General features: G+C 38.4%; 1 protein-coding gene across 2 annotated transcripts in view; it reads right to left on the minus strand.

Moving 5' to 3' along the window:
* LOC149012192 (protein EXPORTIN 1A-like) overlaps positions 1-25,562 on the minus strand; it is a 120,604-nt gene that overhangs the window by 86,551 nt on the left and 8,491 nt on the right. For both annotated transcript variants that reach the window (XM_089157935.1, XM_089157934.1), the window contains exons 3-13: positions 14,319-14,411; positions 14,123-14,194; positions 13,403-13,510; positions 13,194-13,276; positions 2,276-2,417; positions 1,966-2,034; positions 1,776-1,853; positions 1,558-1,620; positions 1,416-1,460; positions 1,093-1,200; positions 894-983 (exon numbers count right to left, since the gene is read on the minus strand). In XM_089157935.1, coding sequence (XP_089014061.1) covers positions 894-983; positions 1,093-1,200; positions 1,416-1,460; positions 1,558-1,620; positions 1,776-1,853; positions 1,966-2,034; positions 2,276-2,417; positions 13,194-13,276; positions 13,403-13,510; positions 14,123-14,194; positions 14,319-14,411 — 951 coding nt within the window. The remainder of the gene's footprint in view (positions 1-893; positions 984-1,092; positions 1,201-1,415; positions 1,461-1,557; positions 1,621-1,775; positions 1,854-1,965; positions 2,035-2,275; positions 2,418-13,193; positions 13,277-13,402; positions 13,511-14,122; positions 14,195-14,318; positions 14,412-25,562) is intronic.

Here is a 25,562-nt window from a genome sequence, read left to right on the forward strand (position 1 = left end):
ACTTGTTGAAAGAAATCAAAGTAGGCTTCGAAGTCTTCCATCAAGTAGCAGATCTCAATGCAGATATAATGCTTGAAGCAGCAATAAATCTCAAATTCTAGCGTCACAGACATACAACAGATGCAGACGTTGAAGACATTCATATGGTAGCATCAGGCCACTTGAAGAAACACTTCTTTACATTATCCTGTGGCTGATTCTGAAGCCAAAACATTGTGCAGCAAATGCTGCAGTAGGAAAGAGGTAGTACTTAAGAAGACTCTCAAACTCAGGCTGATATTTCAACACAGGATCAGATTTTAGAGCTCTGATAACCATGTTACACAGCAGCCAAAAAATTGAAAACTGAAAGAAGATGGTGAGACGAGAGTGGGAAGAATGGAGAAGAAGAAGGAAGGAAGAGAGGGAGTTCAGAAGTTGCAGCCATCCCCATCATGCAGAGAATAAAATAACACTCCAATATTCAGTTTAAAAAAGTTTCCTAAACTGGTTACAATCAATATAGATCACATCCCTAGTAATCTAGAGACAAATAAAATCATATCAAACACATATATCTTTCCTAAAATAAATATATAAGTATCAGGACCAATAAGACCAAGTCTAACAAGCAACACCTAGATTGACCCAGTGAAGAGTAAAAAGTAAAAGTAAAAGTAAAAGCTAAATTTTACATAATTGTTTAACAATATTTAACCTCCCAAAATCCCCAAATCTCAGAGACATTCTCACTCGCCATTCATATTCAGGCTACAAAAGAAGTAAAAAAATACATCGACCAAACTTCATGAACATTTTCACTAGGCATTACAACAGACAATTATAGCAGTTCTAAGGATCCATAACAAGACTATATTCACATCATTGAACCAGGCCCATTTGTTATGAAATACCTGAAGCCCCACTGTGGCAGCAGGATTATCCAAATTATTATGGGCCTCAAACAGATCCAAAACTAAGGAATTCCAATAGTCCAAGCAGACCTGCTCAATCATAACTCAAAGGAGTAAACCGAATAGTTATGAAATAAGTTATGAAATATGAATACAGAGAGGCGACTAACAAAATGAACAAATGTACTGATAGCATTACCTTGAAAACTTCAGTATCATCAACATATGAGATGCCAATAAGATACTCAAGACCCAATAAAAGTGCAGATCTATTTTCTGGAGTAGCTTCAAGTATTCGAATATGGGACTGCGCAAGAAAATTGCAGTTGGGATGTGTTTTCATGTTAGATTTTTTCAGCAGTGAGAGAGCATAAATAATAGAGCAGTAAATAAAAAATTCATTTATTTCAAATTAAACAAGAAAGATGGTTTTCAAATTACTACCAGATATTTAAGATCTTTCTTATGGGTTTTCTTTGTACGCAACTAAAGCTAACCTCTGGACCAAGTAAAGAAACTTGCCTTAAAAAATGAAGTGAAAAATAATGCCAGGTTCTGAATAAATGCCTGAGAATATGAATAATAAACGAGTTTGTTAGAAAGACACAAAAATATTAAACGATTTAGATGCTAACAAAAAAATACAGAAAATATGCAGGCTCACCTGCTCCTCACTAGATCCATGTGCATAAGCATCAGGTATATTTGTTCCAGGTGGAAGAATGGTCTAGTGGACAAAATATTTAAAGCCAAAAATTCCAGGTCATGGGAAGGGAGAGGGGACACATCCACTATGAACCCATTAGTAAGTGGCAGAAGAAAAGGAAATTGAATTGAGACATAAAAACAATGAAATCGCGGATAGTAATTCCACAATGATACCTGTAACTGCACCATGAATATATTATACATTTTAACATATTGTGCATTATAGAAATCACCAAACTGAAGAGAGGCAACCTGTAAACATACAAACATCATAATATCCCTACGAAGTACCTGACATTCGATATGAATGATAATTTAATAAGAGAATTTGAAGAAAAAGTTGTTGCAAGTGGCAACTGCATACCTCCGTTAAGCATTGGAGAGTAAGATTTCGACATGCAGCCACCAGGAAGAAATTTAGAAGTGTTTCCAACTATCATATGCAAAAGGCCAACGGAGAAACGGTATATTTAGCAATGAATTTGAGGAAAAAGGGAAGAGAGAGAGAGAGAGAGAGAGAGGAGGATCAGCGAAGCTGTCCCTTTCTACAAATAATTTTTTGGTACCAAAAAAGAAATTTATTACATTTTTAAAGAAACTCCTTGCAAATTCAAGTTCATAGCCTTAACAAAGTAAATACTATAACAGAAATCTTCTTTAAACAGTGGACGAACCAGTGGTGATTCAAAAATATAGCCCAGAGGAATCCAAGAAAGGAAAGCATGTAATGTGGCCAATGTTGCACGAATTAGTTCTGTCCTTTGAGATGCTGCTGACAGTACATACAAGCATAACTCGTGAATCAGCTGAAACTCACTGTGAAACAACCAAAAAGAAATGTTCATAAGCAATAGTTCAAATAGCAAGCATACAAAAACACAGGGCGGAAAGAAAAAAAGGAAGTAGACAATGTATTCAGAACAGAAGAGTAATCATACTGAGAGCTGCAATGATGACACAATTCCAAATCACTAATCAACATTTAGTGACATGTGCAACTTCCCACATCCAACCAAAAAGGGAAACTAGAGGGAAGCCTAAAAGGAAACTCAGAGGGTAAACATCACCAGTAATCTGCTAAAAAGACATCTTTCATCAATGCAGGGTTGCTCGGTTGGTACCCATACCTCTTAGTGAAGAGGTCATCGGTTCAACCCTTGCAGACGGCATATGTCCCCATAATATATATATATATATAGCCTCTTACAACCCCACAAAAAAAAAAACCTTTCAGTTAATTCCTCTAATTTAAGAAAGTATTAACCTATTTTCAAAAACTGCAGCAGTTAGGGCTACAAATGAGTAAAGCTAGCACAACCTATTTAGTTCAATAACTCTAGCCTTGAGGCTCTTCTTCTCGAGTGTTTGAGGGCATTTTGGGAACCAAAATAGGGCTCGAGATTTTGCTTCTGGCACTAAATCTCAAGCTAGGACCTGATGTTATTTGAGTCCATCGATCCTTCTTTCTTGTTGTGATTCTTTTGTTTTTGATTCTTTCCTCTTTGAGATCGTTTGTATGCTTAGAATCTTTTAATAAATATTGAAGTATGTGTGGAATTCCTCACATGATAGCGAGGCTCCCATTCTTTCCGTCAATCTCTCTCGACCTCTCTCTCTCTCTTCTAGTTGTCCGTTTCTGCCTCTCTTCTTCTTCTTGATCTCTCTTTCTGTCTCTTCTTTTCTGCAGAGTACATCGCATCAGAGCCTTATTGATCAACTCCTGCAAATTCCCACACCAAAAGGCTGAGATTTAGTCCCTATTTTTCCTGCAGCAGATTAGTGAAGATACAACTATCGGTTTGAGAGTCTTCTTCAGCAATTTCTAACCTGTCAGACTTTTGTGCTGGTTTTTGGGTACTGTTGTTAGAAGATGTGATGAGAGAATGATTTTTAGTTTTTTACAACAAATTCAAAAGAATCAAGTCACTGGTGTTTGAATGGAGGCTGGTGGGAATTTCATTCTTTTCTCCAGGTATGTATGCTGAATTTTTCTTGAACTTCTGAGTATTGGAGATTGGTATATGGAAGATTGTTTGGATCAGACCATGCTGATTGATGAGCACATTTATGTGTGAAATCTTAGGCCATAAAGCATGCATTTTACACACTTAGAGTGGAGCTACCTTGGGTTTTATGTTGTTTTTGCAGATTTTAGGACTTTTCAAGATTTAAGCAAATATTTGAAGTTTTGGGTATAAATCATGCAATTTTACACGTCAAGAGATCCATTCAAATTCTCAAATGCAAAAATGGGCCTGATCTGGAGCATGATGGGCTAGAGATGTGAATATAGGCCAACTCCGAAATATTGAAGAGATAAAGAAGGCAAATTTGATCTACGGCTGAGATTATAAATTATCAATCAAATCTACAGAGATATTATTGAGAGAGTCCAAATGGAGAAAAGAGTCCTTGCATACTTCAATATCTTATTTCCTATTTGGGATTTGATTAAAGAAAGAAAAAGAGGAAAAAGAATTATATTCAGATAAGGAAGAAGGAAAAATCCTATTTTTGAATGTCTCTGTTCAATTTTGATCAAGCCCTTCATCGAACGGTCATCCAGTGTCCGATTGAGCTGATTTTTGGAAGAGAGCTTCACGATTTCTTGATCCTCAAATCCAATGGTGGAATTGTGCATTTGATCTCTCTAAGCTAGTCCGAATAGTATGCCAAAACCCTAATTGGTCAAGTCAGATAGGAACTCCGAGTTTGATTCAAATTCTGTCAAGAATCATATCCCATGTAAAGTCTATAAAAGGAGAGCATACTCCATCGAGGGAGAACGTGTTTTAGAGCTTAGTAAAAGCACTCTTTCTTTTCTCTTTAGTTTATTTAGGCTTTCTCTAGTTTTCTTTGCTTGCTTTTGTGAGATTCTAATTTCTAAATTGAATGTTTAGGTTTAATTTTTCTATGTAATGTAATGCAATTTCAAGTTCAAGTTCAAGTTTCAAGTTTGAAGATTCGTTTTTCTCTGGGTCTAGCAATTGCAGATCTAGATCATTCTAAATCTAGATTGGTTGTTAGGGTTGGTTGAGATTCGAATCGTTTGTTCAAATTCTTTTTTTATTGTTTGAAGTTCAAAGATGCAAGTAAGTAACATTTTTCAATAATTTTCTCTCCCCCCCTCCATTCCCGCTTCTATCTAACCCTCAATATTCTTAATTTAGGATTTACTTTCAGCATTTATTTATTGTTCTCCCTTCCCCTGGGTCCTTGATCAGAGATGCCTACAGTCGTGCCTCTCTTTGGTTAAGGTTTCCCATTCCTTTTATTGCTTTGATTATTTATTTTCTGCAATTTCTTTTTCTCTAACATCCGTTCCCCCGATCGGTGGACTGTAAGATACGGCAAAGGGTCCATGGTCAAAGTCATTATAATTATACTCCCCTTCCCTAGATCCAGAGCTGACTCTCGGATCACTTCCCTTTTATTTTTATTTATTTATTATTCGCATTTTTTTCTGCCTTTATTAATTATGCGTTGGTTATGTTTGCATTATTTTTCATCTCAATTCAATCGCATTAGATGTATGGATTAGGACCGTTCATTTAGTTTAATTAAGTAATTAACAAATTTGAATCATTGCACTCTCACATTATCATTAAGAAGTTAATTCTAAAGTGACATATCTCCTTGAGATCAACCCATTAGCTACACGATACCGTGCGCTTGCGGTTACTTTTAATTTCACAAACACTGATCAATAGATGACTGTTTTGAAATCCTACTTTGGGACTGTTTTAGATTGAAATCCTACCTCGATTCTTTGCCAGAAATTTCTGTGCACTTGTTTTTTCGAGAATAATTTTTGCTACATTGACGATTGTTCTGCCTATTTGTTTGAATTGATGGTATAGCTCCAACATAGTTGTTGGTTAGTATTTTGGAAACTTTTCTGATGAATTAAGAAGTTTTCTGCAATTTCTATTTTGGTTGAAGGGTATCGGAAGCTTGAATCTGCCTTATGTAAAAAAAATTCTGTGGAATTTCTAGCATGATATGTTTGATTAAGCAATTTCAGGTCTTGCATTTTGAGTGTTGCTAGTTGCTGCCTACTTGTTTATAATTGAAGTGTCTCGTCTGGACTTAAGAAAGATTAGATCATTATGTCCACGGGTGATTTGAAATCTGAACCTAGAGTGCCATTATTGAGATCATGACATCCACATCTCATCGTACTAAACGAAAACTTTAAGGGACTATCAATTTATATCAGTGGAAAAAGACAGTCTAGGTTGTGTTGAGTGGTCCCAGGCAGCAAGACCATTTCACTAAGTCCACAGGGAATGAGACATGGAAGACTGGAGATGCCCTGGGCAGCAAAACCATCTCACTAAGTCCATTGGGAATGAGACATGGAAGACTGTAGATGCCCAAATCTTAGAACAAAATGTTGCCTTCTATGGAGAAAAATATTGTTGACCTAGTTACACATATTAACACAGTCAAGGATTTATGGGATTACTTAAATATCTTGTATTCTGGACAGAATAATCTTTCCGGTATCTATGAGGTTTCACAAAAGTTCTATAGGGCTGATAGGAAGGGCAAAACTTTGACCCAATATTTTGCAGACTATAAGAAATGTATACAGAGTTGAATTCTATTATACCTGTTTCATTGGATGTTGCTGAGATGCAAAATCAGTGGGAACAACTTGCAGTTATGGGTTATCTGGGAGGACTTTGGAGGAATTTGACTCAGTTAGAGCACAGATTTTGGGGGAGATAAGGTATCCTCCCTGTTTAAAACATTTTCCCTACTTCATGCGTCTAAAGAAAACACACAAGTCCAGCTCCATCAAAAATTTTGCTACATTGGCATCGTTTACTCCAAACCATGGCTTTGGTGGTGGGTCAAGATTTGGAGGTACAAGTGGGAATGGGAAAGGAGGATCTAGTAGAAACCCCAATACTTAGGGATCCATTGACACTACTGGGAATGTCAGAACTTGCCATCATTGTGGTCGACCAAGACATATACAGAAATTTTGTTGGAAGCTTCATGGCAAGCCACTTCAAATTGCTAACACTGCATCATCAAAGTCATTCACTAATGCCACTCCACAATCAAAAGGGAAGACTACAAAGATGACTGACGAAGAATATGTTCGATTCACCCAGTTCCAAGCACTTCGATCTCCGCCTCCCACTTGCACCTTTGTTTAGACAGGTAATGCTAGTATGCTACAACCTGTGTTTCTACCTCTCGTCCCTAAATCACTGACTTAAGGGCGTCCAATTATATGACTGGTGTCTCAAATAACTTTTTATCTTTTAGCCCATCTCATCCATCGTGACCCTTGTCGATGATTCCTATGCCAAATTTAAAGGTATAGGAACTATAAGGTTCGACCTTTCTTCTATTTTGTACTTACTTGAGTTCCTTTTTAACTCAATGTCTGCTCATAAACTAACCACAACTTACAATTGTTCTTTTACTTTATTTCTTGGATATTGTGTGTTTTAGGATCTTACGACGAAACAGGACGTTAGGCGAGGCTATAAATCGGGAGCGTTGTACTTGTTTGACAACATTTCCTCTATTGTGTGCTCGAGCATGTTCACACCTCACCAAATTCACTGTTGTATGGGCCATCCTTCATTAGATACTTTAAAATTCTGGATAAATGTTTTAGTTCCATTTCTTCTTTACCTTGTGAGTCATGTCAGTTTGGGAAGCTCCATCTTGCAAGCTACCCTCCTCAGGTTAATAATAAGGTAGACAAACCATTTTCTCTTGTTCATTCAAATGTCTTAGGACCATGTCCTATTGCTTATATTTTGGGCTTTCAGTATTTTGTTACTTTTGTGGATAATTATTCTAGAGTTATTTGGATATATTTAATGAAAAATCGTTCTAAATTGTTTGATATTTTTTGTGTTTGTGGATGATCGAGCTTCGCGTGCCATTGGCGCTTTGCTCTCCTCTTATTCTTCATTGGACGGTTTGGATGGACTTCACCGTTCTTTCCCTACTAAAATAGAAAGGGCTGCATCACATCAAGATGCTGATTCATTTTCCGGCCCCAATGAATTTGGGGTAGTTATTAAAATTCTTCGAGTGATAATGCAAAAAAATATTTTTCATCACCATTTAATACTTTTATGATTTTGAATGGTATTCTCACCAATATTTTAATGTTGACATCCCACAAATGAATGGGTGGCCAACAAAGAAAGGTATCTGATGAAAGCTATTTGCTCTTTTATCGTTTAAACTACAAGTACCCAAACCCTTTTGGGCAGATGTTGTACTACTTGCTTATTTTCTCATCAAATAAATGCCTTCATTTGTTATGAACGATGGTGTCCCATATTCTCTAATGTTTCCCACCATTCCTTTGCATGAGTTGCCTCCCCGTGTCTTTGGAAATGCCTATTTTATTTTGGATCACTGACCTGAATTATCTAAGCTTGACCCAAAAGCCCTTGAATGTATTTTTGTTGGGTACTCTAGTACTCAAAAGGGGTACCATTGTTATTCATTTGAACTTTGAAAATATTTTATTACTGCTAATATTTCTTTCTTTGAGTCTATTCCTTATTTTTCTGACTCTGTGAATGTCTCTTTTATGGAGGTGGATCTCCCTGTTATTGTTTCCTCATATGTTATAGCATGGCCACCGCTTTTACATGTCTAGATGGAGATCACTACTGTGTATCAGCAACGTCCAATGACATCTACAATCCCTCTTGCTTCTGTGTCTCCCCCACCCGTGCATCTTAAGGTGAGTCCCCATGTTTCTGACCTTTAACTAAGAACAACTTATTAAGGGATTGGAAAAGATGCACCAGTTGTCCCAAACATACTGATTTATCAACGTGTTTTGATTGATTTTCGTAAAGGCACTTGGAATTGTGTTTAGTATCCCGTCTCTAGCTTTGTTTCTACACTAGTCTTTCTCCTACTTTTTGTGCTTGCTTATCTACCCTCACCCTCTTCTTAGGACTTTGTCTAAAGCCTTGTTGAGTTCTTGGTGGACAGCCGCTATGACTGAGAAGTTGGCAACCTTAGAAGAAAATCATACTTGGGAGCTTGTTCCTTTGCCTCCTGGGAAAACTGCTATTGGATGTCGATGGGCGCTTGTAGTGAAGGTCAATTCTGATGGTAAACTTGCTAAATTGTAGACTAGACTTGTAGCGAAAGGATATGCTCAAGTGTATGGTGTGGACTACTTGGATACCTTTTCTCATGTTGTGAAGCTCACTTCTATTCGGATCCTAGTCTCCCTAGCCGCTATATATCATTGGCCCTTATTTCAGCTAGATGTGAAGAGTGTGTTCCTCAACAGGGATCTCCATAAAGAAGTCTACAGGAGCAACCTCCAAGATTTGTTGCTCAGGGGGAGAATGGTTTGGTGTGTCATTTGAAAAGGTCACTATATGGGTTAAAACAGTTGCCACGTGCATGATTTGGCCAATTTACTTCAATTGTGACAAAAGTTTGATTTGACTCAGTGTGAGAATGATCACTTATTGTCCTATCATGAGTCCAATTCAGGGAGGATATTTTTAATTGTGTATGTGGATGATATAATTATTACTGGAGATAATTCAGCCAGTATTGATGCATTGAAGACCTATTTACATAAATAGTTTCAAACTCAAGACTGGGAAAACTTAATTATTTCTTGGGGATAGAAGTAGCCTAGTCGAAGAAGGGAATCATTTTGTCTCAACTTAAATATGGGATTAACTTACTTTCTGAAACAGGAATGCTTGGCTCGAAGCCTTTGGATACTCCAATGGATCCAAATATGCCTTAAGATGAAGATGTCCTTAAAGATCCAGGGAAGTATCAAAGGTTGGTTGGAAAGTTAAACTATCTGGTTGTGACTCAACCTAACATTGTTTTCCAGCCAATGTTGTGAGTCAGTTGTTGTCTAGGGCTCGTAGCACTCTTTGGGATGCAGTAACACCCATAGTGAGGTATCTAAAGAAAGCTCATGCACTCCTTCAAACAAATCATACTCTCCGGAGAGTATAAGGATTTTCGGATGCAGATTGGGCTGGTTCACCGATTGATAGGAAGTCTACTACAAGCTATTGTACCTCTATTTAGAGGAAATCTTATGTCTTAGAAAAGTAAGAAGCAGACAGTGGTTGCTTGATCCAATGCAAAGTCAAAACATCAAGCCATTACACTTGTCACCTATGAGCTTATATGGATCAAACAACTTTTGGTTGAGCTTGGCTTTAGTCATGAGTCTCCCATGTCTCTGTGGTGTGACAATCAGGTAGTTATTCACATAGTGTCGAACGTTGTCTTCCACAAGCGTACAAAGCATATAGAAGTGGATTGTCATTTTGTCCGCAAGAAGCTTCAACAGGGACTGATCTCCACTCATCATATTCAAATCATGAAACAATTGGTTGACTTATCTACAAAATCTTTAGGGGGAAAGAGAGTTATATTTGTAACAAGCTACGAATGTTTGATACTTATTCTCTAGCTTGAAGGGGAGTGTTGAAGGGCATTTTGGTAACCAAAATAGGGCTCGAGATTTAGCGCCTAGTGCTAAATCTTGAGCTAGGATCTGATCATATTTGAGTCCATCGATCCTTCTTTCTTTTTGTGATTCCGTCCTTTTTTATTATTTCCTTTGAGATCGATTATATGCTTAGATTCTTTTTATAAATATAGAAGTATGTTGTGGAATTCCTCACACAATAGTGAGGCTCCTATTCTCTCCGTCAATCTCTTTCTGACTCTCTCGACCTCTCTCTCCTCTAATTCTCTATTTCTACCTCTCCTCTTCTTCTCGATCTCTCTTTCTATCTCTTCTTTTCTACAGATTACATTGAATAAAGCCTACTGCAGTAAAACCTCAATTGAAACCACAAGGATTTCACATATTATCTTGGTTTTGATAATGGTTGAAACAAATTAGGTGCAACTCAACAGGAAAGAATAGTTTCAAGTCTATTAGCTGAACTTTAGGTTTTGAATTGGTTTCAGTTTGAAACAGTACATATAAAATTGATTAAGACTATTTTTTCAAGTAGTGAAATTTGTTAGAGGGTTAAAAATAAATATATATATATATATATATATCACCTACATTTATTGGACTGAAGTATCAGCGACTACTACCGCTCTACATAGAACCATAGTGCGAATCTCATTCATTTCGGTCATCTCGGTCCCTACAAAGATGACCGAAATTCCGAAATATCAGCTTTGGAATTTTTATTTTTTTTTATTGAGATTTCAACCTCAAGTTTCGGTAGGTTTTGGGGTCCTTAGGCCCTGGTTTTCGGTTTCTAGCATAATTTGAGGCCAATAAACACAATGGGAGTACTATTTTTACCTAAAACCTAACCCAAAGTGGCGTTCTTGATCGGCACATGACCAGCTATATGTGGGCGAAATTGGAAGTCTGGAACACTAATTTTAAAACAAAGCACTAAGATTTTCACTAAAATGAAAAGGACAACAACAAAAATTCAATATACAAGTAGTCAAGTACAAGGGTAGAAGTCAGTAGTCACTAGTACACACGGCTAAAACAATATAAGTGTACAGTACCATATGGATAACATTTCAAAAACGCATAGAGTCCTTTCATATTTTTTTATAATTTTCAAAACATTTTCCTGATCTTTCCCTATTTTCCATAATTATATAGTTTTTATAAATATTTCAATAATGTTTAAAAAATAAAAATAATTATTATTAGGTGGAAAAATATTTCAGCTCTGTGAGACCATAGACAAGCTCATGGAGTTCAATATATATTTACTCCACCATACAAGGCATTTTTATTTTTATTTTTATTTTTTTTTGTGTGTAGGAAAATAAATTTTTTTGACACTAGACAATAAATAAATAATCCACTCTACGAAAATAATTTCAACACCGTGAGTTCGTAGATTGGCCACGGTGTTCAACATATATTAAATCCAATACCCCCGACAACATTCTATCATGAATTTTGTAAAAACCTAGTTTAGAGAAGAATGGTCAACTCTAAGATGAAAAACTCAAGATCTGAGTGAAACCCCACTAAATCCACACAGTGCATGCTTTTGCCGGCAAGAACCACGCAAGGACAAGTGGTAGATGTCAAGATCAACTCAAATAGGGCACAAATCTAGTAAGATAAGAGAGAGAAGCTCTAGAAAGAAGGCTTGAAATGAGTGAAATTTTGACCTTCAGGTGCTTTTAAAAGTGAGATTTGACCCAAAATCTCGCAAGATATGGAATCTCTCGCATCACCAAAATCTGAAACTTCTCGATTTTGTTGGCGATTTCGTCTCGCCCATTATCAAGATGGCAAAATTTAGAACAAAGCATAGAACCGCCATCCACGTCTTTCTTTCATACCAGCAATATATGGCTCGAGTAGCGGCACATATTTGATTATTTGATCAGATGCCTGCCGCTAACATCTCCCTTGCCAAACATTCCATTTCATTTATCTGAAGTGGGGTAACAGTATGGATGTATATTCAGTGGTTGGCTGCCAGCTGCCAGCAGTCAGTCAGTTGGCATGATCATAGACTCTCTATGGTGGTAGCTTCACTGGTTTTTTGAATAGATGCTGGTACGCCTCCGAAAACAGTTTCAGTAAATCATATGGCTTATAACAAATAGCCCTCACCCCCTGCTTCCACAGCTTTCAGAACTCCCTTGAGAGTGGTTTCAAGCCAAGTAATGCATAATCGCATTTCAATTTCACCATCGTCCCCTTCTGCTGGAAACTCATCACTCCAGAACTTCCAATTACTATGTATTTCACCCAGTATGTGTGTTTGCAAATTGCAACCCCCCACCCCCACCCCCTTTTTCTCTTTTTCTTGCTGAACTCCTCTTCTCCCTCTTCCCCCTGCTACAAGTCTGATTCTTCTCAGGTTTCCCCTTCTTCCCCCAATCTTTTTTGTCCTTCCTTCTATGTTCTGTGTACCCCATTAAGAGGCAAATTGGAAAGATAAAAGTATCTCTAACATAATATATGAAACGACATGTACCTACACATACTTTCTCAAAACATTAAGTACTCCAGTTGTAACTTAACAGCATTATTTTGCACCAACCTAACATAACATTTATTTAAAGATATATTTGGGTAAATTGATATGTATTATATATTTCCAAATCTGCACATCAGTTAGGCACATGCTTCCTTGTTGGTACAATAAGTACTTGTAACACCTCACATGTTCTTCACCCTTCAATTCTAGTTATGGTATGTTCACAAACATAGTTTACAAGTAAGAAAAGAAATTCAGTTGTAGTATTGCTGATCCAAATTATTTTTAAGCTGTCGGATCAGCAGATCCATAGATCCTGAGAACTGCTTTTGAAATAGACAAAATTATAAAAAAAATAAAAGCAAGAAATCCTAGCATGGTGGAAAGAACAGATTGCATATACTAGTAAAGACGACAGAATAGAGTAAGAAAAAGAAAACAAGCAAAGCAACAAGCACATCACTTAAGCATCTCCCGAACACGGTAACAGTTTTATGTGAAAGAAAAATGGCATCCCAACTGGCAACTGATTGGGATTTGACATAAACAACAATCATCAGTGAGGAGCATGAAGAACACATTATAAAACAAAACTAAATAAGCATTTCATTACCTGTTTAAGGATTGTTTGAGTTCTTTAATCTTTTGTTGAGTCATCTCCCCTCTAGAGAAATCAAAAACTTCTTCGCTTAAAAGCTGCAAACCAGAAGTTCCATGCTAATGCTTTTATAAACTATTCAAATGGAATTTGGAGTACTGACCATTAATGTAGCTAGAGTTTTCACATGTTTCACAAGTCTTTGCAAGAATATGGAATAATACCTTCAATATAGCCATACAGTTCTCACATATGGTTTCACTAGTCTTCGCTGCTGCAACAAGATCCGGAATGAAGCTTCGCCATCTGGTTGGCCACTCATGCTTCAAAATCTGCATTTTCAGATGGCATACATGATGTAACCACATTGATGAGTAATTCTTTATACAAGTTTCAAAAAGCATCAAAGGGTCTAACTGAGCCAGCAAATCTGGATGCTAAATAAACTCTGAAGCTCTTTATTTCCCAAAAAAAAAAGGCTCTTAATATTTTTTTTTTTTTTTTTTTTTTTCGGTTGGGGGTTGGAGGGGGAGATGGGGGGGATAGAGTGATAAAAAAACAAAAAAGCTCAATTATGAACCTATGGTCAAAAATATGACAAGCCGTTAAGTGTAGAAATTCCAACATAGAATTGCATGCCAGATAACACAACTGCACCTTAACCTTCAAAGCTTGGCACCTGTAAATACTAGTATACTACTGCAGTTTAGAATATGGAAACAACAATACACAGCAGAGAAACCATGTCTAGCACACTTGTAGATATCAGCACAGACAACCATGCATGATTGGCACAATTAAAATATAAGCATAGGATGAGAAAAACAGAGCAGTAGATTAGGACAGATATGCATATAGTCTCACCCAGTCCAACCCCCACACCAGTGAGCAGTGGGGGGCACACAGAAAAACACAAACACACAGGAAATAAGAGTGGACATTACCTGCACCAAAATGATGTTGAGTTTATTGACATAAAGCCTTTCCCGCCGAAAAGAGGTCTCATTACTTGAAAGCTTTATAAGAAGCAACATCAACCACATTGTAAATGAAGGTATATCATGTGAAATGTAAATACAGTAAATATTTGTTTGTTAGATTTCCTCTGAAAATTGAATATATAATGAAAAAGCATTATACCTGTACAATCACCTCTGAAATGTAATTCTTCATTCCATCCCGTTGTTCAACTGGCAATGCATTCCATCTATACTTGATGACACCTTCCAGAACCTGTACACGAAAAGCAATGTAATACTCATTGAATTCGGAAGCACCCAGGTGAGAAACTGTTAGAGAAATGACCCTACTACCCTTACAAGATCTTGACGATCACAAACACAGATAACCTAACAGTCTATTTGGGTGTTTAAGATAGATTAAATAGTGTACAAGATGAAACACTCAACCAAAGAGCGTACATTGCACTGAAGCAGTCCAAGTAGCACACGAAGACCAAACATAAGGACTCAAGACATGGAGGACCAAAGAATGCACCTACCCAATTGATCCCAGAAAGGGGGGGAAAGAATGGGCATACCAATGTGGAACATGCAAGTACAAGTCAAGACCTAAGAATGAAAAAGAAACCATGCTTGTAGACCAGATATATAGTATAAGAAAGCAGCACATGTAAATGCACGCATTTTTTTCAACTTAGTGGTTCAATAAAAGTATAAAACTAATCACAAAGGCAAAGGGTTCTACTGGGTCAATCTTATTTATAGAAAGCCCTAAAAATGCCCACATGCTGTTTGTCAGTCAACCGTGAGCCAGAATGGCCTGATTGACCATCAGCATCCTAGAAGGCTCACGGTATGTACTTGATGTATCCCAGATTCTAGGGTTTAGGAATTCTGATATCAAACCCTAAAATTGGGATCACTCCAAGATCCTCCCCTTTTATGAACCAGCAATCAAATAACTAACAATAGTAGTCCGTGCATTGTGTGGGATGGGATTTGGGAAAAATTAGGGTTTTAACAATACTCAACATGAGATGGGATTGTGGAGGTTTAGGGATTGAGATTGAACTGGGAAAATTAATCCTCACCAGTATCCTACATTGGTTGGGTAAAGGGATTCCTTTGTGATAAGGGTTGTGAAGAAACTATTTCCTATGGGCTATGGGAAAGGTTAGGTTAATGTTTTATGGTCAACTATATCAAGAGATATGAAAACCCAACCCATGGGAGAAATGGGATAGATTTCCTAATATGGAAAACTAGGGTCTATAGGTGTCAGAATAGGTCAAAACTTGGAGGGAATGTAGTTAATAGTATGGGGATATGATACCCTAAGTTTGGTGGGGCTCGGATAGCTAAATTGAAGTACATGAAGGTTCTTGTTGTTAGGGTCTTAGGAAGTACAAAAATTCATGAAACGGATTAACTCTTCAAATCGAACGGTCAAATTGTGGCTAAGATGGGATCCACGGTCATAAAGTTGGGGGGATGAGGATCCTTAAAGTTTGGGACAGATCTAATAGTTAGATTGGTGTAGATCTGACCTTGAAAGTTGGATTTCAAGAAAAGTCTGAAAATTTGTGAAAATTCAAGAAAATAAAAAAAGGGTGTGATGGATGAGGCAAGAGGAGGGAAGGCTAAGAAATTGGGAAGAGGAGGGGCTGTACTTACTTGGAGAATTGTAGGAGATTGCTGCAGTAGTTGAATTGCTAATGGAGCTTGAAGAACAATGCCAGAAATTGAAGAAGATGATCTAAAATTCCTTTGTGCCCCCCCCCCAAAAAAAAAAAATGACCATGACCTGGATTTCCTCCAAACTCAGATTTATATTTGTTGAAGTATACACAGGGACCATGGGCTATTTTACTGTTCATGTGAACAGTATTATGTCAGTGATGCTTGTTTCCTTTTTAGATATGCTACTCTACTTACTACACAAGTTTTGGGAGTTTCTATAAAGCATATTTCTATTTCCTGTCAGTTACTAATTTTGGAACTTTCATTTTTCAGTACTTTCTATTTGGACAGATTTTAGGAATTAGAAGACTAGAAAATTCCGTCCACAAGTTGTACTCTTTATTTCCTTTTTTAGAGGGCAAGACGGTTTGCTTCTCAAGTTGTAATCTAGACTATTGATATCTATAAATAAGAGGTTGTGATTCTAAGAGTGCTAAGCCACAATAGCACGCTTATGTGATTCCTATCAATTCTTCTTCTTTCTTCTTCCCTTTTCTTCTTCTCAGTTTTTCTTCTTGTTGCACTGTTTTGGCTCATTAAAGTTTATTTTCTAACATGGTATCAGAGTTTTTTTAATCAAAACAATGTTGTTCTCAGTATTCTCTTTTGAAGTTCTCTTTCTGTTTTCCTTGGTGCACAGCCACCTACTGCTGCAACTAATATATTGTTAGATCAGGTATTAATGTAAACTGATCTTCCCCACCTATTAACCCTTTGAAAGATATCCCAAAACTTGGATCATACTCTGATTTTTTTCCCCTTCGTTAGCCTTTTGTTTTTACATACTGCAGTTTTTTGTTCTACCCTATTCGGTTCTGCACTCTACAGAATTTATTTTGTGATTCTTCTTCAAGTTTTGGGCTGCTGGTTCGTGAATTTATACTACAGATAGTGGGATCTTTTGTTGGTTTATGAAGATTTAGTTGGGATGGCCACTGGTTTATATGGTTTGCTTCTTTGATGAATTATGAAGGACTCAAATAATACCTATCCATGCTACTAACAACCCAGGGAATCCAAACGAAGTTTGGTGTTGTTTCAGATTAGACTCACTTCATGTAGATAGATTTCTAGGCAAGTTTTTTTTATTGTTCTCTAAGACGAAGACTGGTTGTATGTTTCAGATTGAAATCCTTTACGTGATGGTTCCTACATAAGTTGTTTTTGGGTCTTCTCTAAGGTGCGATCTACTTAGTATTGAATCCCTGGGCAGCTGTTTCCTTTTTATATGATAAGGGCTGCGATTTACCTATCTAGCTGTGTTTGCATGTCAATTACTGGTTTATAAGCTATGATGCTATACAATGTTTCCTGCGAATCCTAGGGCAGCTGTTTCACTTAGGTTTCAGTTAATTAATCTACTTTAAAAGTTCTACCCATGTCCTATCTTTAATTCCACCCTCTATATCCCTATTTTCATGATTTGGCTGCCTGTTACATCCTTCATATTCAATCTATTTTTTTTTTTTTTGTGTCAATACCTTCCTTTAATGGTTACCCATCTCCATCATACTATATTAGAATCTTGCCATTAAGAATTTTTCCTTCCAAGTCTGTCTTCCATTTATAAATTTAGTTCTTTTCATGTCCATCACTTCTTTATTTACATATAACCTCTTGAAAAATCTGGTTTAGTACAATGTTGCCATTATCTTAATCTACCATGGGGAAGAGTTTGGAAGTTGTTTCTTGGATTCCAACTTGCTAGACGAATGAAGATAATATCTATCATAAAGGTCTCATTGAAAATTGAGATCTTTTTATACTGAATAATTGGTTGTCATTAATTGTCTCCATATATAATGCTACACGTGAGGGGGAGAATGGTACCTTATTCCATATCTACTCAAGGTGTACTGGAGGATATTATGTATGAAGATTTGTCCTCCTAAGATGGAATTCTACAACAATACCTTTACCTACCTATCTACTTGGTTTGTAGTGACCTACACTACTTTTACCTCCCTAATTGTGGTCCGTAGTAACCTATACTACATTTTACCTATCTGGTCCGCAGTAACATATATTGTCTTTTACCTATTTACTTGGTCCGCAGTAACCAATGTCGTCTTTTAACTACCTGCTTGGTCCACAGTAACCAATGTTGTCTTTTACCTACCTACTTGGTCCATAGTAACCAATACTGTCTTTTACCTACCCATACTTTACCAAGTATTTGCCTTCTTGCAAAGTGTTTATATGAACATTAGAGTTGTAATATTGAAGAATTAATGTGGATATTCCTCCCTACTACTACGGGCATTATTTGGATCGTGCCTTTGATGCTGCTATATTTATGGATAGCCGATTGTTATCATTATTGGTGGTTGTTCAACATGAAGAGTTAAAAGTTTTTTTGTTGGTGTGTTGATTATATCCTAGGTGAAGTTCTCTCAATGTTTGTCAACGTCTGCTATTGCTACATCATTTAAGATTGGTGCTACCTTTCAAGTTTATTCTTATTGTGCAAGCTGGAGTTTTCTATGACTACACCCTAGTTTGAGGGGGAGTGTTGAAGTATACGCAAGGACCATGGGCTGTTTTATTGTTCACGTGAACACTAATGTGAACAGTATTATGCCAGTGGTGCTTGTTTCCTTTTTAGATATGCTACTCAACTTCTATTTCTAATGTAGGAATCTTGCTACACAAGTTTTGGGAGTTTCTATAAAGCATAGTTTCTATTTTTTGTTAGTTACTAATTTCAGAACTTTCCATTTTCAGTACTTGTAATTTTGGACAGATTTTAAGAATTAGAAGACTAGAAAATTATGTCCATAAGTTGTACTCTTTATTTTCTTTTTTAGAGGGCAATATGGCTTGCTTCTCAAGTTGTAATCTATACTATTGATATCTATAAATAAGAGGTTGTGATTCTAGGAGTGCTAAGCTAGAATCACACGCTTGTGTGATTTTTATCAATTCTTCTTCTTTCTTCTTCTCTTTTCTTCTTCTCAGTTCTTCTTGTTGTTGCACTGTTTTAGTTCATTAAAGTTTATTTTCTAACAATATTCAATTCAACTTGTCTGTTTCTAAAGAGGTGAAGGCTTTGAATAGCCTTACACTTGCCTATTTCCAAATGATCACTATCTGATAAGACCCCGAATTCAACAAATTAACAATGGTAAAATGGCACACAAAAGTAATAATAATAATGGACTTTAATCAAACAATCAACTAGAACAGAACACGCTACAGCAGTAGGTGAACTTATACTACCCGAGAGCAATCGCCCTCTCCCTATTTCCCTAACAACTCAAAATGTATACTCTCCTATTCTCCCTTCTCTTACTAATAGTAAATACTTTCCTATCATAATCCTTAACAAAATCACTCCAAATCCATTCCTAAAAGGCATTATGTATCTCAACAGAATCACCCCACATTTATTCCTATAAGGCAGTATATATTTCTCAACTGTTTCCTTCCATTCCTGGCTGCTGTGCAGCAGATCTTGTATCTTTCTTGCCCTGCCTGCAAGTATAGACTCGTGAGATAAGGGGTCTATCAATACTCCCCTCCAACAGTTTCACCTTGTCCTCAAGGTGAAAGTCTGGAAAGTTGGACTGCATCACATCAAAATCTTCCCAAGTATTCTCACAAGCTGGTAGCCCTTTCCACTGAAGCAGAACTTTCAACGCCCCCTGAGTAGAGAAGCGAATGCTAACTAAATGTTCTGGTGTGAGTTGCAACTCACCGTTCTCTCGCAAACATGAGGGAAGGGGCTGGGGAACAATGTGTTGTTCAACTGCTAGCTTCAACTACGAAACATGAAACACAGGGTGGATTCAAGTCCCATCCGGTAGCTGTAACCCATAGGCAGCTTGTCCCACTTGCTCAATGATTTGGTACGGCCCGTAAAAACAATGACTTAGTTTTTCATTCGGGCGTTTGGCAAGTTTCTAGAAACGATAAGGCTGACGCTTAAGAAAGACCTCTTCCCCAACTTAATAGCGCACTTCCCGGTGATTGGGATCCGCAGAAGCTCGCATCCGATCTTGGGCCACCCGGAGGTTAGTTTTGAGATCATCCAGTACACGATTACACTCACGAAGGAACACATCAACATCATCTACCTTGGACGGCCAACCTCCCAACGCAAAAGAGAAGCTGGATCACAGCCATACACAATCTGGAAGGGAGTCATTTTAGTGGCCGAATGAAATGTCGTGTTGTACCAATACTCCGCCCAAGGTAGCCCATTAATCCAATCCTTCGGTTGGCGAGCACAGAATCAGCGTAAGTATACTTCAAGGCTGCAATTCACCACTTCTATTTGGCCATCTATTTGAGGATGGTAGGCGCTGCTATACTTCAGGTGGGTGCCCGCTAATTTGAATAACTCCATCCAAAAGTGACTAAGAAAAACACGATCTCGATCAGAAACAATGGATCACGGAAATCCATGCAAGCGGATAACTTCCTTAGTGAAAGAGACAGTTAAATCCTTCACGGAGTAAGGGTGCGAAAGAGCAAGGAAATGAGCGTACTTTGAGAGACGATCAACTACCACCAACACTGTATCCCCGCCTCTAGTCTTGGGTAACCCTCCAATAAAATCCATACTAATATCCTCCCAAATGCGTTCCAGAATTGGCAGCGGTTGAAGGAGACCAACTGGCTTCATAGCTAGATATTTACTACGCTAACAAGCATCACAACTAGCCACAAATTTGCGAACAACAGCCTTCATCCCTACCTAGTATACCATAGCCGCCCATCGATTGGAGGTCCGCAAAAACCCAGAATGCCCACCGAATGGGGTGGAATGATACTCTAACAACAATTTGGTAATTAGTGGGGATCCTTCAAGGATGACTAACCTGTTTTTGTAGAGTAATGTTCTATGTTTAAGATAATAGCTAGGGTAGTCTTGGGATCCTTGCAACAAGGCTTGATAATCTTCTGGTAATGTTTCAAGGCGTGTACTTCTGCATCTAAACCCTCACTTTCTTACCAGGTTGCTGCCGTTAAAGAGAGGAGCTGCATATCACCCTCTAACCGTCGCGATAGAGCGTTGGCGACTTTGTTCTCACTGCCAAGACGATACAGAATCTCATAATCAAACCCCAATAGCTTCATGACCCACTTCTATTGATTGGTAGCCACAATACGCTAATCCAACTAAAATTTCAGACTTTTTTTATCAGTTCGTACTTTGAAATGTCTCCCCATCAAGTAGTGACACCATTTCTAGATAACAAGCACAATGGCCATTAGTTCCTTTTCATATACGGATTTGGTTTGTGCGTGAGGTGACAACACCTGGCTCCCGTAAGCAATTGGATGGCCATCTTGCATCAAAACAGCACCTAGCCCAAAGCCTGAAGCATCAGTCTCCACCCAAAACTCCTTTGTGAAATCGGGCATAATTAACACAGGGACGGTCGTCATGGCTGTCTTTAGCGCGTTAAACGCCGTTGTTGCTTCATTATTTCACTGAAATGCATCTTTCTTCAATAAGTTAGTGAGCGGAGCGGCAATCTTACCATAATCTTTGACAAATATGCGATAATACCTAGTTAACCCTAAAAACCCTCGTAGGGCTTTAAGATTTTGGGGCTGGGGCCACTCCCCCCATGCACTTGATTTTTCGTGGATCCGCTGCTACTCCGTCTTTAGATATGATGTGCCCTAAATACTCTAGTGTAGCAACTCCAAACATGCATTTTTTCGATTGACAACAAGGTTGTGCTGTGTGATTAGTGTAAAGGTGGTTTGTAAATGACCCACATGTTCCTCCATAGTCCTGCTATACACCAAAATATCGTCAAAGAACACCAAAATAAATCTTCGCAAGTGTTCACGAAATACCTCATTCATGAGTGATTGGAATGTGCCCGGAGCATTCATGAGCCCAAATGGCATCACAAGGAATTCGTAATGCCCGTTATGGGTACGAAATGCTGTCTTTTCCTCATCATCTTCTACCATTCTAATCTAGTGGTAGCCTGCTTTCAAATCAAGTTTGGTGAACACTGTGGCCCCTCCTAACTCATCCAACAATTCGTCAATTGCGGGAATAGGGAACTTGTCAGGAACTGTAAGTTTATTTAGGGCACGATAATCCATGCAGAAATGCCACCTGCCATCCTTCTTCCGAACCAACAATATCGGACTGGAGTAACGACTCACACTAGGTCGTATCAATCATGCGGTTAACATTTCAAGTACTAACCTTTTGACCTCGTTCTTTTGAGAGTGTGGGTAACGATAAGGCCGAATATTAGGTGGTGTACTTCCCTCGGCTAGTCGTATCCGGTGGTCTTGTTTCCTCCTTGGCGGCAATCCTGTGGGTTCCTCAAACAGTTGTGCAAAATCTGTTAATAAATTTGATACAGCTGCACTCTCGTGTCCTTCTATATAGTTACATTCGGGGGGTTGAGGTTGTAGCCAATATCCATCACCACTTGCTTGAACGGATTGTAACACACTTTTCAATGTCGTTTCCAGCCACAGTAAAGTCAGATCCCACACAGTTTCACGGATTGTTCGTGCCACTCAAAACTCATGGTTCTCAAACACCAATTACTTCTGACTTCCCCGAGTGTCTGCAACCATTCTACACCCAAGATTATGTCAATACTACCCAAATTGAAGGGGTAGAAATTTTGTACAAAGGTCTCACCGCCCAAGTGAATCGAAACCTATCAACAAACTCCAGTACCTTTGTTAATCGTGCCATCCCCCAAGGCTACCTGAAATTTTGTGTTTTGCACCTCCAATCCCAACGGCTCTACCAACTTTTGAGCGACGAAATTGTGCGTTGCGCCACAATCAACCAAAACAATGACATCGCAGCCATGGATCTGCCCCGTCAGTTTTAAGGTATGTGGGGAATCGATTCCCACCAGAGAAGTATGGAAGAGTTCCGTCTCGAGCACAGGTTCGATTTCGCCTGCACCGCTTTCATCATCAAGCAACTCCTACTGACGCTGCAACTTCTGGTTCATCATCGTCGTGTAATAGCAGCAACCTTAGTTGCTTCAAGGGGCATCAATGGCCTTTGGTGTATGGAGCGTCGCACCGGAAGCATACTCCTCTGTACATTTTTTCTTTAATTTCTTCCTGGGAGAGCCACCACGATCTATCTGAGCTTCCTGTCGTCGCTAGAGTTGCAGATTCGAAGCTAAGAGGAAGAAGAAGATGGTTCGAACTTCTGGTTTGGTCGAACCGGAGTGTTGAGTCCCTGGTTCATTCCAGTTCCATGAGTTGTACCGGTTCCTTTATAAGTGGTGTTGGGTGGGCTTAAGTTAATATAGCATGGGTTTGATGTTTGGGCTGTTTGAGTGGGCTAGGCCCAAGAGGGTTTCTTAAGTTTTCCAACCCAATTCTTTGCCTCTACTGCTTGGGCCAGATCCATTATTTGGCCCAAATTAGTGGGTCCAAATAGTTGAACCTCAGCTCTCACGTCTTCACTTAACCCAGCCAGAAATACCCCTTTCAACCATTCCTCTTCCACAGCTACGGCAGCCGCCGTAAGAGACTCAAATCCGTCTCTGTACGCTGCAAACGACCCAACCTTGTGGGTGATCAAGGCCTCTTGAGGAGTTTTAAGTTGTGCGGAACTAAAACGCTGGATCATCGCCTCTTTCAATCCCTTCCATGACAGTAACAATTGATGCAATTCGCGAAAACGTATCCACCCCAAAGCTATTCCTTCAAAGCACAAGGTGGCGGTTCGAAGTTTCACTCTATCGCTCAATTTGTACAAGTCGAAATACCTTTCTGCTCTCATGATCCACCCCATTGGGTCGTCACCCAGAAAAATTGGCATCTCAAGTTGCCTAGGAAAAATTTCCCGCGATTTTTCTGTTTCACCCATTCTCTCACCGTGAGGTGGGGTTCCTTCGATCTCAGTCATCTTAGCTGTTTGAGAATCGAAAGATTTTTCTTTTAATAACATAAATCACAACTCTTCTCTGAATTCGTCATTGGCCTTCTCCGCTTTTTCTATTTGATGCGCTAAAGCCCCTACTTGTCCTTGAATCTCCTTAACAATGGCTTTTCTAATTCCTCTACTCTCTATTCTATTCGGCTTTTTACCATTCCCCATAAATCAATTAGCTCTGATGCCAAATTGATAAGACCCCGAATTCAACAGATTAACAATGGTAAAATGGCACACAGAAGTAATAATAATAATGGACTTTAATCAAACAATCAACTAGAACAGAACACGCTACAGCAGTAGGTGAACCTATACTACCCAAGAGCAATCACCCTCTCCCTTATTTCCCTGACAACTCAAAACACATACTCTCCTATTCTCCCTTCTCTTACTAATAGTAAATACTTTCCTATCATAACCCTTAACAAAATCACTCCAAATCCATTCCTAAAAGGCATTTTGTATCTCAACAGAATCACCCCACATTTATTTCTATAAGGCAGTATATATTTCTCAACTGTTTCCTTCCATTCCTGGCTGCTGTGCAGCAGATCTTGTATCTTTCTTGCCCTGCCTGCGAGTATAGACTCGTGAGATAAGGGGCCTATCACTATCAAACTTAGCGGGACTAATTACCCCCGATGGTCTTGCAATGTTTCTCTTCCGGTTGGTGCTCGTGGCCTTACAGGCCATCTTCATGGTACTTCTGCCAAGCCATCCTCTCCTGGTACAATTCAAGACCGATAAATGCTTGGCTATAGGATTCCTTCTTAATTCCATTAAACTGAGTATTACAGAGAGCCATCTCCTTCTTCCCAATGCTGCCACAATTTACAAACTTGCCAAGGAAACTTATTCAATGGTGGGAAACGATGCACAATGGTTAAAGATTCGACGCAAAATCCATCAATTGTAACTGAAGGAACTTCCTTCTGTCTCAGTATTATAATACTTTTCGTGGATACAATCAGACACACGATTTATTTGGGCGCTTTACTCCAACCAGTGCTACTAATGTTGTTGCCCCAAGAGACATTTGCCCCTATTGCCATTTGCCACAATGAACACAGTTTGAGTTATTCTTTCAAGTGCATTGAATAATGGGTGGAACCTACAACAATTAAATGTTTAGAATGTTTTTCTACATGGAGAAGTACAATAGGAGGTGTACGTGGATGTGCCACCGAGGTATTTTACAGCTGAGACTCATAGGAAAGTATGCAGGTTGAAGAAGGCATTATACAAGGTGGTTTGGAAGGTTCCAAAGGTTATGATCTCTAATGGCTACAAGCAAAGCAATGCAGACCACACTTTGTTCGTTAAAAGAGATGGTTCCCACCCTACAATACTTATAGTATATGTAGATGATATTGTTATCACAGGCAATAACAAGGATGAAATTTTAGCTTTGAAGACCTTTTTGGGAATTGAATTTGAGATTAAATATATGGGAAAGCTTAGACATTTCTTAGGGCTGGAGTTATCATATTCGACCAATGGTGTGTGTCTCTCTCAGAGGAAGTATACTCTAGATCTACTTAAGGAAATTGAGATGCTAGGTTGTAAGCATGCTAAAACTCCTATTGAGCCTAATTTACACTTGAAGGCAAAGAAAGGACAACCGATTGACAAGACAAGGTATCAAAAGTGGGTGGGAAAGTTGATATATTTGTCTCATACCAGACCAGACATCACATCTGTAGTTAGTCTTGTCAATCATTATATGCATGATCCCTACTCCTCACACTTGGATGCGATGTATCGTATCTTGAGGTACTTGAATGCTGCTAC

This window comes from Hakea prostrata, chromosome 6 (genome assembly GCF_041222555.1).
Source record: "Hakea prostrata isolate BN-2017 chromosome 6, UWA_Hpros_2, whole genome shotgun sequence".
Classification (NCBI taxonomy): domain Eukaryota; kingdom Viridiplantae; phylum Streptophyta; class Magnoliopsida; order Proteales; family Proteaceae; genus Hakea; species Hakea prostrata.